At 38.9% G+C, this 13,382-nt stretch overlaps 1 protein-coding gene across 3 annotated transcripts in view; it reads left to right on the plus strand.

The window, feature by feature from the left end:
- RASGEF1B (RasGEF domain family member 1B) overlaps positions 1-13,382 on the plus strand; it is a 627,091-nt gene that overhangs the window by 600,777 nt on the left and 12,932 nt on the right. For all 3 annotated transcript variants that reach the window (XM_082252850.1, XM_082252851.1, XM_082252852.1), the window contains 3 exons: positions 5,796-5,978; positions 8,219-8,341; positions 9,716-9,853. In XM_082252850.1, coding sequence (XP_082108976.1) covers positions 5,796-5,978; positions 8,219-8,341; positions 9,716-9,853 — 444 coding nt within the window. The remainder of the gene's footprint in view (positions 1-5,795; positions 5,979-8,218; positions 8,342-9,715; positions 9,854-13,382) is intronic.

Here is a 13,382-nt window from a genome sequence, read left to right on the forward strand (position 1 = left end):
TTAGAGGTAGCAGTGGAGTGCCAACAAGGGGCTCCTAATCCTATTATTATCTACTAAGCTCTTTAGCTTCATGTTGCATAAGCTTAATGCAAATGAATCTACCAACAACACACAGGAAAAGGAATGTGTAGGGTTCAGTGTTTTGTATATATTGCATGAATTTTACCTGATAGCCTTGGCTTGCCATTTATTGCCCTGATTAGGAAGCATTTTAAAAAGACATGACAGTTTTATCCTGAACCTTGATGTCTGTGCATGACATACATAATACTAAGTGACATAGTCTAGGCTGTGATATGCATATAGTCACGCAAGTGCAGTATGCCCTAAGGCTTGCAGTCGTTTTTAAAGAACTGACCTTTTCTGTAATTCGCACAGGCTTTCAGATTCTGTTTTTTTGTTTGCCTCTAAAGATTTTAACTTGAATTGAAGAATAGTTTAGATTCCTTTTTTTTTTTTTTAGTTTTTTCTTTGTGTTTTTAAGACGTTTTAGGTAATAGTAACACATGCTTATTAGGGAATGTTCTGACTATGGGAAGGCCATTTATACAAATTGTACAAATACTGATAAGCATATTTTAGGGGACTAGAACCTGAGACCAGGTCTTGTGTCAGGCCTTATAATAGGGAACAATTGGAAGATTTTATAATTTTATAGTTTCATTTATTCAGTGTACACAGGTTATAGGTTCTATTAAGGATTAAAGTGGTGTGTGTGTGTGTGCGTATGTATTTGTATAATATTATACTTACTGGTCACTTTATTAGGTAACCCTTCCTAGTCCCAGGTTGGACCCCCCCCTTCCCCCTTTTGCCTTCAGAACTGCCTTAATTCTCGTGGCATAGATTCAACAAGGTGTTGGAAACGTTCCTCCCATAGAATGGATTTTGGTCCATAGTGACATGATAGCACCACAATTTGTCGGCTGCACATCCATGATGTGAATCTTCCATTCCATCACATCTCAAAGGTGCTCTATTGGATTGAGATCTGGTGACTGTGGAGGCCATTGGAGTACAATGAACTCATTGTCATGTTCAAGAAACCAGTTTTGAGATGGTTTAAGCTTTGTGACATGGGACATTATCCTACTGGAAGGAGCCATCAGAAGATGGGTACACTGTAGTCATAAAGGGATGGACATGGTCAGCAACAATACTCAGGTAGACCGTGGTGTTTAACGATGCTCAATTGGTACTAGGGGGCCCAAAGCGTACCAAGAAAATAACCCCCACACCATTACACCGCCACCACCAGCCTGAACTGTTGATACAAGGCAGGATGGATCAATGCTTTCATGTTGTTTACGTGAAATTCTGACCCTACCATCTGAATGTCACAGCTGAAATCGAGACTCCTCTCACCAGGCCACGTTTATCCAGTCTTCTTTTGTCCAGTTTTTGGTGAGCCTGTGTGAATTGTAGCCTCCGTTTCCTGTTAGCTGACAGGAGTGGCACCCAGCGTGGTCTTCTGCTGCTGTAGCTCAACTGCTTCAAGGTTCGATGTGTTGTGTGTTTAGAGATGGTATTCTGCATACGGTTGTAAAGCGTAGTTATTTGCGTTACTGTTGCCTTTTTATCATCTCGATCCAGTCTGCCCATTCTCCTCTGAACTCTTGACATCAGCACGGCATTTTTCTCCACACAACTGCTGATTTACTGGATATTTTCAGTTTTTTTTTTTTTTTTGGACCATTCTCTGTAAACCCTAAAGATGGTTGTGTGTGAAAATCCCAGTAGATCAGCAGTTTTTGAAATACTCAGACCAGCTCGTCTGGTACCAACAACCATGCCATGTTCAAAGCCCCTAAATCCCCTTTCTTCCCCATTCTTATGCTCAGTTTGAACTTCAGCAAGTAATCTTCACCACGTCTAGATGCCTAAATGCATTGAGTTGCTGCTATGTGATGGGCTGATTAGCAATTTGTGTTTCCAAGCAATTGAACAGGTGTACCTAATAAAGTGCCCGGTGAGTCTATATATTAGGAGAGAGAGATCTAATTTTTTTTTCAATATTCTAAACAATCCTCACAACGCATTAATCTGCTTTTTTTATTTTTTTTTTTTCTCCCATGTATGTATTTTGTAGTTTTTGGCAGGCATGTTGGATAATTCCGTCCATTTGATCCTTTTCTTTCTTTGCAGTGATAGACAGTGCTTGTGCTTTACTGCTCCTTCTCACAATGCTTGACTCATAGAAAGCAATGTGTACCTCTACACAGGCTATCCCCCCTTCAATCCATCATGAATGCTGCCGCCAGACTCATCCACCTTACCAATTGCTCAGTGTCCGCTTCTCCTCTCTGTCAAGCCCTCCACTTGCTTGCGCTCAACCAACGAATTAAATTCAAAATACTTACATCTTACAAATCAATCCACAGCTTAGCCCCCAGCTACATCACTGGCCTAGTCTCAAAATACCAACCTAATCGTTCTCTTCGTTCCTCTCAAAACCTCCTGCTCTCTAGCTCCCTCGTCACCTCCTCCCATGCTCGCCTCCAGGGCTTTTCCAGAGCCTCTCCAATCCTATGGAACTCTTTACCCTTATCTGTCCGATATCTCCTATTCTATTAGCTTTTAGGCGATCTCTGAAAACCCTCCTTTTCAGAGAAGCCTATCCTACCCATACCTAACAAATGTTACCTCCATTTTCTCCCTCACGGTTATTGCCTTTGTTTCACTTGATCCTCCCTTCTTGATTGTAAGCTCTAACGAGCAGGGCCCTCTAATTCCTCCTGTATTGAATTGTACTGTAACTGTATTGTCTTCCCTCACATTGTAAAGCGCTGCGCAAACTGTTGGCGCTATATAAATTCTGTATAATAATAATAATGTGCTCAAAGGGTGGCTACAATCTTCTATCAACGGATTGACTGACTACCACAATGATCCTGTTTTTTTTTTTTTTTTTTTTTAAATCTTCCTTCCCTTTTTTAATGTCAAAATCTTCAGATATGTACATTTTTAACACCATAAGAAAAACTGAGTTTTTGTTAAACAATAAATTATTTTGTAACCATACTGCTTCAATCTGATTAAACATCAGCCAAAGATTTGATTGCGCTCGTTCCATTGGGTTTCTAATCCAGTAAAGAATGTCCCAATTCTTATCCCTGTTATGTAGCTGGCTTGGAACCTTTGTGTCTAGCCAAAAAGGAACAGTTGGACCCATTATATCATGGTGCATGTCTTTGCTCTGCTAAGCTGTGCCATGTGCACTATTGAAATGTCTGGCTTTTTTTGTTTGTCTCTAGCAGCCCCCAATCCACAGCCAAGCAGATGTAGAAGGCAGCTTCCTGTTTACATGGCCATGAATCTTTCCCTTGGGTCCTTTCCTTATTTTGATGCAAATATTCTATTGTGTGCAAGAAAAGCGTTATTAGCAGAGGTTAGGCAACTAATATGTGTGTGTGCGTGTTGGACTTGGATTCTTTTGTCATTGTTTACTTGCTGAACTTTTTCATTCTACATTTGATTGAATGCTTCTTTTGTTTCATTGGGCAGCAGGAGCTAAGTGTGAGTAGTGCATTTTGTCCCCAGGAATCTGGCTAATAACTTTAATAGTGGCTTTCCAGTGTTCTTTGAGACATTCTTTGTTGAGACCTAGACAGTGCAGATGGAAGGAAAACACTTAACTGCTGGCTGTAACTTCACTCCTTGTTCCAAGATCAGATGTCTGCACAGTCTGGTCGTTGGTATCGTGCACAACCCAAAATTAGATTCCTTTAGATAACAACACCATAAAATCTGGGGTATGCCTGCTGCTTTGTAAATGTACTTGAGTGGTAAAGCTGTGATGCTCTGGAGAAGATCACAAAGAAATCGCCAGCAATTTTGACCATTGAAAGGGTTTGTCATGGCGCACACATGTTTTATGTGCATGTTTCACTTCAGGCCACAAATCCAAAAATAAAATAAGTGGTTTATACCTCGTTTTAGGATAGTGTGAAAAGCCATTCAAATTGTTCTTTGCGCATCCAGATTTATAGCATAGATCTGGCTATTATAGGGCCATTTAACCAAATGCACAGTTGGAAGTGAAGAAACTTCGAATACATTTCCGGCATGGCAAACTTCTGTATTTGTGAGATCGTCTCACCATTTTGTGTGATTGTCTTACCATTTAAACGGGCAAAGATGATCACGGCCGGGATTGAAGAAACATGATCACAGAAGATCCATTTCCATTGCAGTAGATCCAAACAGTGTTTCTCAACTCCGGTCCTCGGGCACACTAAGGCTGGCCATACACTATACAATTTTCTTATTCAATTTCCTTTAGATTTACCTTAAAACTATGTAGTGCATGGGCCTGCCTGACTGCATACAAATTGAAAGTGTTTAGGTTTGACCCTAAATTACATGGTTTTGGTAAATCTAAAGGAAAGTTGAACAAGAAAATTGTATAGTGTATGGCCAGCCTAACAGGCCAGATTTTAAGTATTACCTTGGGGAGATGCAGACTAGAATACTGCAATCACTGAGCAGCAAATTATATCACCTGTGATGTATTTAAGTTTTCTTGCAAACCTGGCCTGTTAGTGGGCCCTGAGGACCGGAGTTGAGAAACGCTGGATTAGAATACTTCAGCCAATTAACTGATACGTTACAGATAACTGGTGGTGGTCTGCATTTTCCCCACAATGTAATGATGTGAATGACTGGACTTGTCAAGTAGATGCACGAGTTAAGTGAATATTGCCTGAATCCTTGATCACTTGAGCAATAAGCTCCATTAGTGTGTGGTCAACTAAGATCAAGCTTGGATCAGTTGTCTTTTATTGTGTTTAGGCCCACTGCCATTGATGTCATTCTATGCGATCTACAGGATGTCTTATGAAAAGCGCTTTATATCTATCTGAATGGAAGTGTTCTTAATCCCTAAACAAATGCTGGTTTTAAGTGGTTTTACACTATGTGGAGTTCTCTTGTCTTTTGATTGAGCCTCTTTTGGAGAAGATTTGTACCCATACTTTATAGTCCTTCATTTGGAGGCGTCCATATCAACTGTAGGGGTCCATATCAACTGTAATATACGGGTATTGTCTGCTGAGAGGAAAGTGGTGTGCAGAAACCAAATATTCCTCCGGAATGGGTATATCTATACTGCCTTATTGACCCATTAGGCATATGCCAAACTGGGTCTACACCTTCTGGTAAGCCCCTCCTGTTGCTGGTGGTAGTTGCGTTACCACGCACAGTGTTTTTCTATTCACGTTGAATACATTTTGTGGATTCATTTCTTTACATATGCATTGGACTGTGGTGGTGTTTGCGCACTGTGAATCTGTTTTTTCCCAATACGTTGGATCATTTTTCATCATGTTTTTATTATTATTTAATAACCATTATATTGTTTATGTATTAGCACTGCATATATTTCTTATTGATCCAGTAGATTAGAATAGAATACTTCAGCCAATGAACTGATATATTAGAGATGAACTGGTGGTCTGCATTTTCCCCACAATGTAATGATGTGAATGGCTGGACTTGTCAAGTTAAGTGAATATCGTCTGAATCCTTGATCACTTGTTTCCGAGCAGTAAGCTCCATTAGTGTGTGGTCAACTAAGATCAAGCTTGGATCAGTTGTCTTTTATTGTGTTTAGGCACTTATAATTACGTTTTTATATCTTTAGCATGTACTTTTTAAACCAATATATTGACTTAGTTATCTAAAATAATAGCACTTCAAGAAAATTTTGCCAAGGTTAATTATAAAATGTAGAGCTCAAATATTCTTGTAAAAAAGTATTGTGTGATTGTAATGGCCCCTGTTTTCTTTTCTTACAGGAGAGAATGCCACAAACCCCTTCTCTGGTAGCCATGTTTGACAGCAGTACTTGTAACCGAAACGTGTATCATTCCAAAGAAGAGAGTTCTGCTGACTTGTATTACCAAGAGAACAACTTGCTATCTGGCTCTCTCGAAGCACTCATCCAGCACTTGGTGCCCAGCGTTGATTACTATCCGGATGTAAGTTGAAGGGAACCGAAAATAAATCTGTTGTCAGTCACAGACTTTCACACTGTGTACTGCTTACATAGGAAGCTTTTTCAGTACAGGAAGCAAGGCGATAGCTTATCTATGTAGCACTAAAGTCAGGCTGGCAAATAGATAAGTGGCAAGAAAAGGGGCTCCAGCTATGGGAGCTCTGCTTAATGGAAAGATTGCAAAAAGCTGGTCACGTAACTGTGTAACATTAAAATATACAAACAACTTGGTGGGGAGAAAAGCAGAAAATTGTATGGGTGACAAACAAAGAAGTTGAATCAGATGTGTGTAATCAGCGCCACCTATAAATATATACTTTTCTATTTTATTTTTTATTGTAACTCCTACACTAAGTGATCAAACAAAATAACTATATGTCAAACTCTGTGTTCAGTAGCTGCTGAACACCTATTAGTGATTTCACCACACTAAGGAATAATCAATATATAAACATATGGTGCAGCGCTGCTGAATATTCAATACTGTGAACAACCCCTATTAAATCACAAAAGACAATATTATAAGTGAATAAACCTATAAATGTGTAAAGTAAAAGTCCTTTATAAATATTCCAGCGCTGTGCTCAAATCTTCTTAAACAAATCAATTGGTGCCACCACCAGGCGAATTGAACACTGACCTCACTCCTGTTTAAAAGACTTATTTCACAACTCCCGCCAGTCACTCTGAAATGGGTGTAACTTAGATCTTAGTATTCCCGTCTGGGCCAATAAAGAAATCAGATTAAAAAAGCATATATAAATCACCAAATGATCGTTGGACTGCATACCACCCCATTGGGTTTTTAACAGCTGTGTGACGTCATGGCCTGAACTCCTCCCTCCTATGCGCGTATCGCCATTGGATTGGCTTCTTTAGTAGGAACAAAGAAGTTGCAATCAGTTTTTATGGTCAGGAAAGCTTCATCTCATTTGATAGAATAATTTTTTTTTTTTTTTTTAATAATTTTTAGTTCTTAAAAAAAAAAAAAAAAAAATCTTTATCCCTTCAGGCCTTATGCACACTGCTACAGTTAAATTTGCGGTTTTGTGAATTTGGACGTCCATATTTTTTTTTTTTTTCTGCTCTTAAACTCCCTTCCACACGTGGACATTTTTAGCAGTTTTTCAGCAGAGGAATCTATGGGCTGTTGTCTAAACGCCCTAAAACCACGTTCAAGAGCAATTCTTCTGATCACAAAAAACGCTAGGCACGTTTAGCACTTCAGCGTTCGTTATTTCAATGGCCAGAATAAATTAAAATTCTGGCCAATGAAATAAACTCCCAAACTCTGTTAATCTCTAAAAAAGAAAAAAACCTAACCTAGACCGTTTTGAAAAAAAAAATGCAGCTATGGGGAGTTTATAATGCTGGTTTTCTCCTGTAAGGATAAACAGCGTTTACAAGAAACCAGCGTGCATGAAGCTTTTAAGGCTCCATTCAGCCTGACAAGTCGCGGTCCATTGACTGGTACAGGACCGGTTCTAATAAGAGCGACACAAGTCGCTCCGACTTAGTAAAAGGGTCCTGTACTACTTCGGGGCGACCTGGAGGCGACTTGCATTGACTTCCATTATGTTAAGTCTGTGCAAGTCACGCCGAAGTCGCGGTGCACGGGACTTCACAGGTCGCCCCCGAAGTCGTGCAGGAGTCAGTGTGAATGCGGTCTAAGTTGCATGTTTTGTAAGCATGGAGCTGAGAATAAATTCTAACCTGTATTAGCGTTGCAACCTACATATTGCTTATTATTGTTGGCAGTATACTTACTTGTCAAGGCAGATAGTCTACTGGTGTTTGGGCATTGAGTACCAGTAACGGTTGCTCAGAGAAGGGTGATTGATTTTTTTTTTTTTTTTTTTTTAATGCTTGCATAGAAGTTCCAAGCGTATAGCAGGAACCTGCATACTGCCTTAAATGGCTCAGTACATACAAGTACAATTGAGCATGTACTTTATGTGCTCTCTGGTACTTCAGAATGCAGATTCTGGTTGCAAGCCATTAAGGCTTCATCATCCTGCAAAATGTATGTGAAGTGTATGTGATGTGGCCATTTTTATCTCTGCTTGTATTGTACTGTATTTTTACACTTTGTATTTTTACACTTTAACAGTTGCCCATATGTCCTGCAGTATAGCCTTTTATGATTCAAATCACATATAACTGGTGAACTATTTTGAAGAGCCAAAACCTAAATAAAAATGTTGAGTTTTTTTTTTTTTGCAGAGAACGTACATCTTCACCTTCCTTCTCAGTTCTCGACTCTTCCTTCATCCCTTTGAATTAATGGCTAAAGTCTGTCATGTTTGTATTGAACAGCAGCGACTAAATGAGACAGGCACTGATAAGGTATGTTAACTCTCAGTCTAAGGAAAGTTAAACTATTACCCTGTTGTATTTTTTTATATATTTGATTCATGACTATTTCACTGTAGTTTGTTCTGCTGATTTGGGAAGCAAAGCTGTATGAAGGCCCCCATAGACTGCTCGAACTTCAGCCTGTTCCTGCTGAATTGGCTAACATTTGAGCCATGAGTAGCCCAGCATGCATTATCTGGCTCAACAAAAGTCCTTTTAAAAACTGACTAAGCCAGGTGAAAAGTTAAGGCCCATACACACTTAACGGAAATCGGACGAAAAATCCTCCTATTTTTCCTCTCTCTTGCTCAGCCAGCGTTCATTAACGTTTTTAGTTGACAGTGCATAAATGTTCACGAAATTTCTCGTCCCATTTTTGGCACATTTGTTCCCAGACTTCCGGGTTGTCAGCAACTTCAGATCATGTGCGGTCTTCCTTATCCGACTTTTCACGGACGTACTGCATACACATTAAACGAAAATTGGTCGTCTTGGGACAAGACGATAAAAATTTTGGTGTTTGTCCCTCCGTTTTTTTTTTTTCGTTGAAAATGTTGGTATCGGCTGCTGAAAGTCGTGTAGCAGATTTTCTACTAGTGTGTACCCCACTTAAGCCAGGTGGAAAGTTTTTGTCTGAACAGTGACTGCATTCAATCAGATGCTGTCATTGTCCAGCATTGCCCCTGTTTTCAGGCAGCTGTGGGTGCTACAGCTGCTGAATACAATAGCTGGCAATGGACATTCCTCCATCCATGCTGTTGGCAAGGAAAATTTAAATTTGACTGATTTTCGTTTGTTCTGCATAGGGAGAAATTCAAGGTGTGAGCAACTGATTGATTGAAAGCATACACAGACATAAGCTGATTGTCATTATCTGGTTGATTTTAGTTGGATCACACACACTGTCTATGAATGTCTTCAGATGTGCCATACTCTCCTGGCTGATTTAATGTCATTCTTAGATTGTAAGCTCTAACGAGCAGGGTCCTCTGATTCCTACTGTATTAAAATGTATTGTATTTGTACTGTCTACCCTCAAGTTGTAAAGCACTGCGTAAAATGTCGGCGCTATATAATAGTAATAATAATAATGAAGGGGGGGGAGGAGAGGCATGACCATAGGGAAGCATTCATTTTTTTAAAATGTTTCTTCTGCTTGCATATACCAGACTTTAGACATGCTTGCTTAAGATTTATGCCATATCAAGACAAGACGATATCTAGCTGTGAAATGTTTGTCTGCCTTCTTTCAAACCTGTTTTTTTCCTTTTGTTGCATTCCATTTGGAACTCGTTGAGAGATAGTAGCCATTTAGATAATCCCTTAATAGTTTCCTGAGGGTAATTTTCAAATGTGCTTCCACAGAGCCACATCAGAAAAATTGCACCTAAAATCCTTCAGCTGCTGACAGAATGGACCGAGACTTTCCCTTACGACTTCAGAGATGAGAGAATGATGAGAAACCTAAAGGACACAGCTCATCGCATTACTCATGGAGATGAGGTAAAGTGCTTTCCGTTTTGAGAAAATCATTTGTATGGAGCCTATTTTAAAGAAAACATGTCTACTTTCATGCATTTGACATCTCCACTCTAGCATGAGCTTTATAGAGGATTTGGTCCAGCTCATTGGCTAAGACTTCATATTTAAATTATAGAGCAGAAAATGTTCTAAGCTAACTAAATTCTAGTGTCTCTGCCCAATTACACAGTGCAGTATGTGCTCTGAAATGGCCAACGTGACCAGAAATGACACATTCTCATTAAGACATTAGTTCATGTCCTAGCAAGCATTTTTTTCCCCTTTTCCTTACCAGACCTCTCCAAGACCAGCAATCTTGTTTTTCATAGCTAAAAATGAGGGACTTAATTTTACAGAAGGTGGTGGGTAGATATCTATTTGCCTTTATACTAGTTGTGTGCAACTAGGAAGACTGTTGTTTTCACTACTAGAGTGAACTTTTCTGCTTGACAATTGAGTATTGCCTGGCAAAAACTGTTTTTTGTCTTGTACAATGCCTGCTAAAGGTACTACATGTCGTATCACAGGCTTGAATGCAAAAAAATATTACATGGTGCTAAACAGGTAACATCTACTAAACTACATACTGAGTTCACAGAAACCTTCCTAACCTTGTGTCTGTCGAGTGCTTCTTCATCACATGACAATGACTTTTCTCACACAAGCTAGGTGTCTGCTAGCAAAACTTCTCTTTTATACATTTCCCCAATTTAATTCTTTAGACTTCTCTGAAAAGTCCCATTTTTTTTTTTTTTTTTTTTTTTAAACAAAATCACAGGAATGACTGCAGTTTTTTTCCCTGACCAGTACAGTTCAGATGGGTTCATCTTCTGACTTTCTATAAAAGAAACATTGACTAGCCATGTGTCACAACCTAACTGATATGTTAGTTTTTTTTTAGTTTAATCTTTCTATAACAAATTCTATATTATGAATAGTTGGTGTTATATATATATATAGTATGTATATGTGTGTGTATTACTTGTATATTATGCTTTTTAAAGAGAACCATTTCTCTTTTACATTTCTGCCCCAACAATGTTACTATTTTGCACATATAACTGTTTAAAAATTTTGAGGCAGTTTGTCAGAAGCCATATAACATTTCAGGGCAGCCTTTAGAAACCCAAAGTGCAAGTAGAGCTCTTCATGCAGATAGCACAGTGCTATTACTGAGACAACGTGCTGTCCCCGTTAGGGAGAAATCTCTTACTTCCACAGCACGGTGTCCCTGCTAGCGGAAAAATCTCTCCTGACAAGATGTTGTGTGTTTTTTTTAGCATGAAGGCCGGTCGAACCTCTTGTCAGCAGGTTTTTGCAATCTACAGGCCATTTGAGAAGCTTTCAGTTGATTACATTTTTTTTTCTCGTCCATGGAGGGACACAGGTTTTTTTTTTTTCTTGGATTAGGACCACAGGCTTTAGTCTTGGATTAGGACCTCTGTCATAGGTGTTTTACTATTTGAGACTACTCAAAAATTTGTAGAGATGATCCCTCCATATTATATCCCTGAGATGTTGGTAAAAGAAATTAAGGGAATTTTGGATTTTTGTACTCATAAAATCCTTCTCTTAAAAGTGTATTGGGAGATACCGGAAGTCCTTCACCATTGGATTAGACTGTCACTTACAGTAGTATTGTACACTAGACTTGAAAACAAAGCAGCAGCATGCCTCAGTTTGTAGCAAAGCAGTTCTGAGAGCATGATCATAAACAGTAAGATTTTACTGTGACTACAAAAATCCTTTTTACTCTTATTGGTGTCACAGGGATATATAAAATGAGGGGAATCTCTCCAATGTAGTCTCAAATGGTGATAAACATATAACTAAACTCCCATACTCTATTTGATCGGGGTTGGGCTTTTAAAGAACATACCCATACCAAAATAATTTTGGCTTCAATTAAAACCTCATATATTTATGCCTTCCTAGCCATTGCTTTGAAGCTGTGGTGAATTCAATGCCCAAGAGGGTTAAGGCAGTGCTGGAAAATAATGGTGGTCACACAAAATATTGACACTTTTTTGGCCCAATTTGGACATTTTCACTTATGGGTGCACTCACTTTTGTTGCCAGCAGTTTAGACATTAATGGCTGTGTGTTGAGTTATTTTGAGGGGACAGCAAATTTACACTGTTATACAAGCTGTACACTCACTACTTTACATTGGAGCAAAGTGTAGTTTCTTCAGTGTTGTGACATGAAAAGTTATAATAAAATATTTACAAAAATGTGAGGGGTGTACTCACTTTTGTGAGATACTGTATGTGTAGTCTGGTCACAGTGTATGCTAAAATGGTGTTAAGTCCTTAGAAATTTAATCCATAGGCCATATAGAAAGTATTTTATGTGCCCTTGTATACATTACGCAGGCAGCATATTCCAGATAATGGATAAAATCTTCCTGTCGTGTTTAATATATACATTTATTCTTATAGGAGTTAAAATTCAGCTGTGGTTTTAAGACTTTTTTTTTTTTTTTATAGTGTTCTACTGCATAAATAACGTATCTGATTGGGGTGTACAGAGCCCATGATTAACACACATTATGAGACCACAAACCACCTATATTAAACCATGTATTTACAATAATCTACGTGTTTGAAATCAAGACAGAAGAGGTTTTGTATGTATTAATTATATCAGACATGTAGGAGAACTACCTAAACTCAGTGCCTACTAGAGAAAACTTTGGTAGAGTTATTCTCAACTAGCAGGGCCCTCTGATTCCTCCTGTATTGAATTGTACTGTAACTGTATTGTCTTCCCCCACACTGTAAAGCGCTACGCAAACTGTTGGCGCTATATAAATCCTGTATAATATAATAATTCACAACACATAACTGCTGTATTAGCATTTGTATGAAGAGCAGCACTTTATATTCTGTCTGCTACAAATGGATGTCCCTGATGTCATTTGATTTAAGGCTCAGTGGTGCAAGGAATGTAACAGTAACATACTGTGTTGCTCAAACATCAAAGTAAAATGGAGAAAGATTACTCATCAAGTGCTACATTACGCCAGCATGGATCACCTAGCACCAAGGTCTGCATACAATGCTATCTCAGCTCAGTGCATTCACTTAATAGTTAACTCCCAAGAACCATCAACTTCAGAGTAGGTCTGTCATGCAATTCTTTGAGCATAACATAACCGCTCACACAATATTCAAAGAGCAGCTTATCAAAACAGCCTTTGTTTATTGGACGTTTGAGGACAGAATTGACCCTGTGATCATAGCACTGTAGAGGCCAGTGTGGGATCAAACTGAGTTGAGAGTGTTTGTGCTGGCAAATTCCACTACCAGGAAAGGCTCATTGTCAAGGGTCCATTAATTGTGTCGGCACAAAATAGCAGGACAGAAGCTAAGCAGCGGGGCTCGTATTAGCTTGAAAGAACAGAAGTTGCTAGACGTGGGCAGACATTTGCTAGGAATACAACAAAATAACTTTAGCGTGATTCACGTTGGCAGTGGCTATGAGACTGTTAATTAAGATTAACTCAGAA

The sequence above is a fragment of the Pelophylax lessonae genome (genome assembly GCF_965119305.1).
Source record: "Pelophylax lessonae genome assembly, chromosome: 1".
Lineage (NCBI taxonomy): Eukaryota > Metazoa > Chordata > Amphibia > Anura > Ranidae > Pelophylax > Pelophylax lessonae.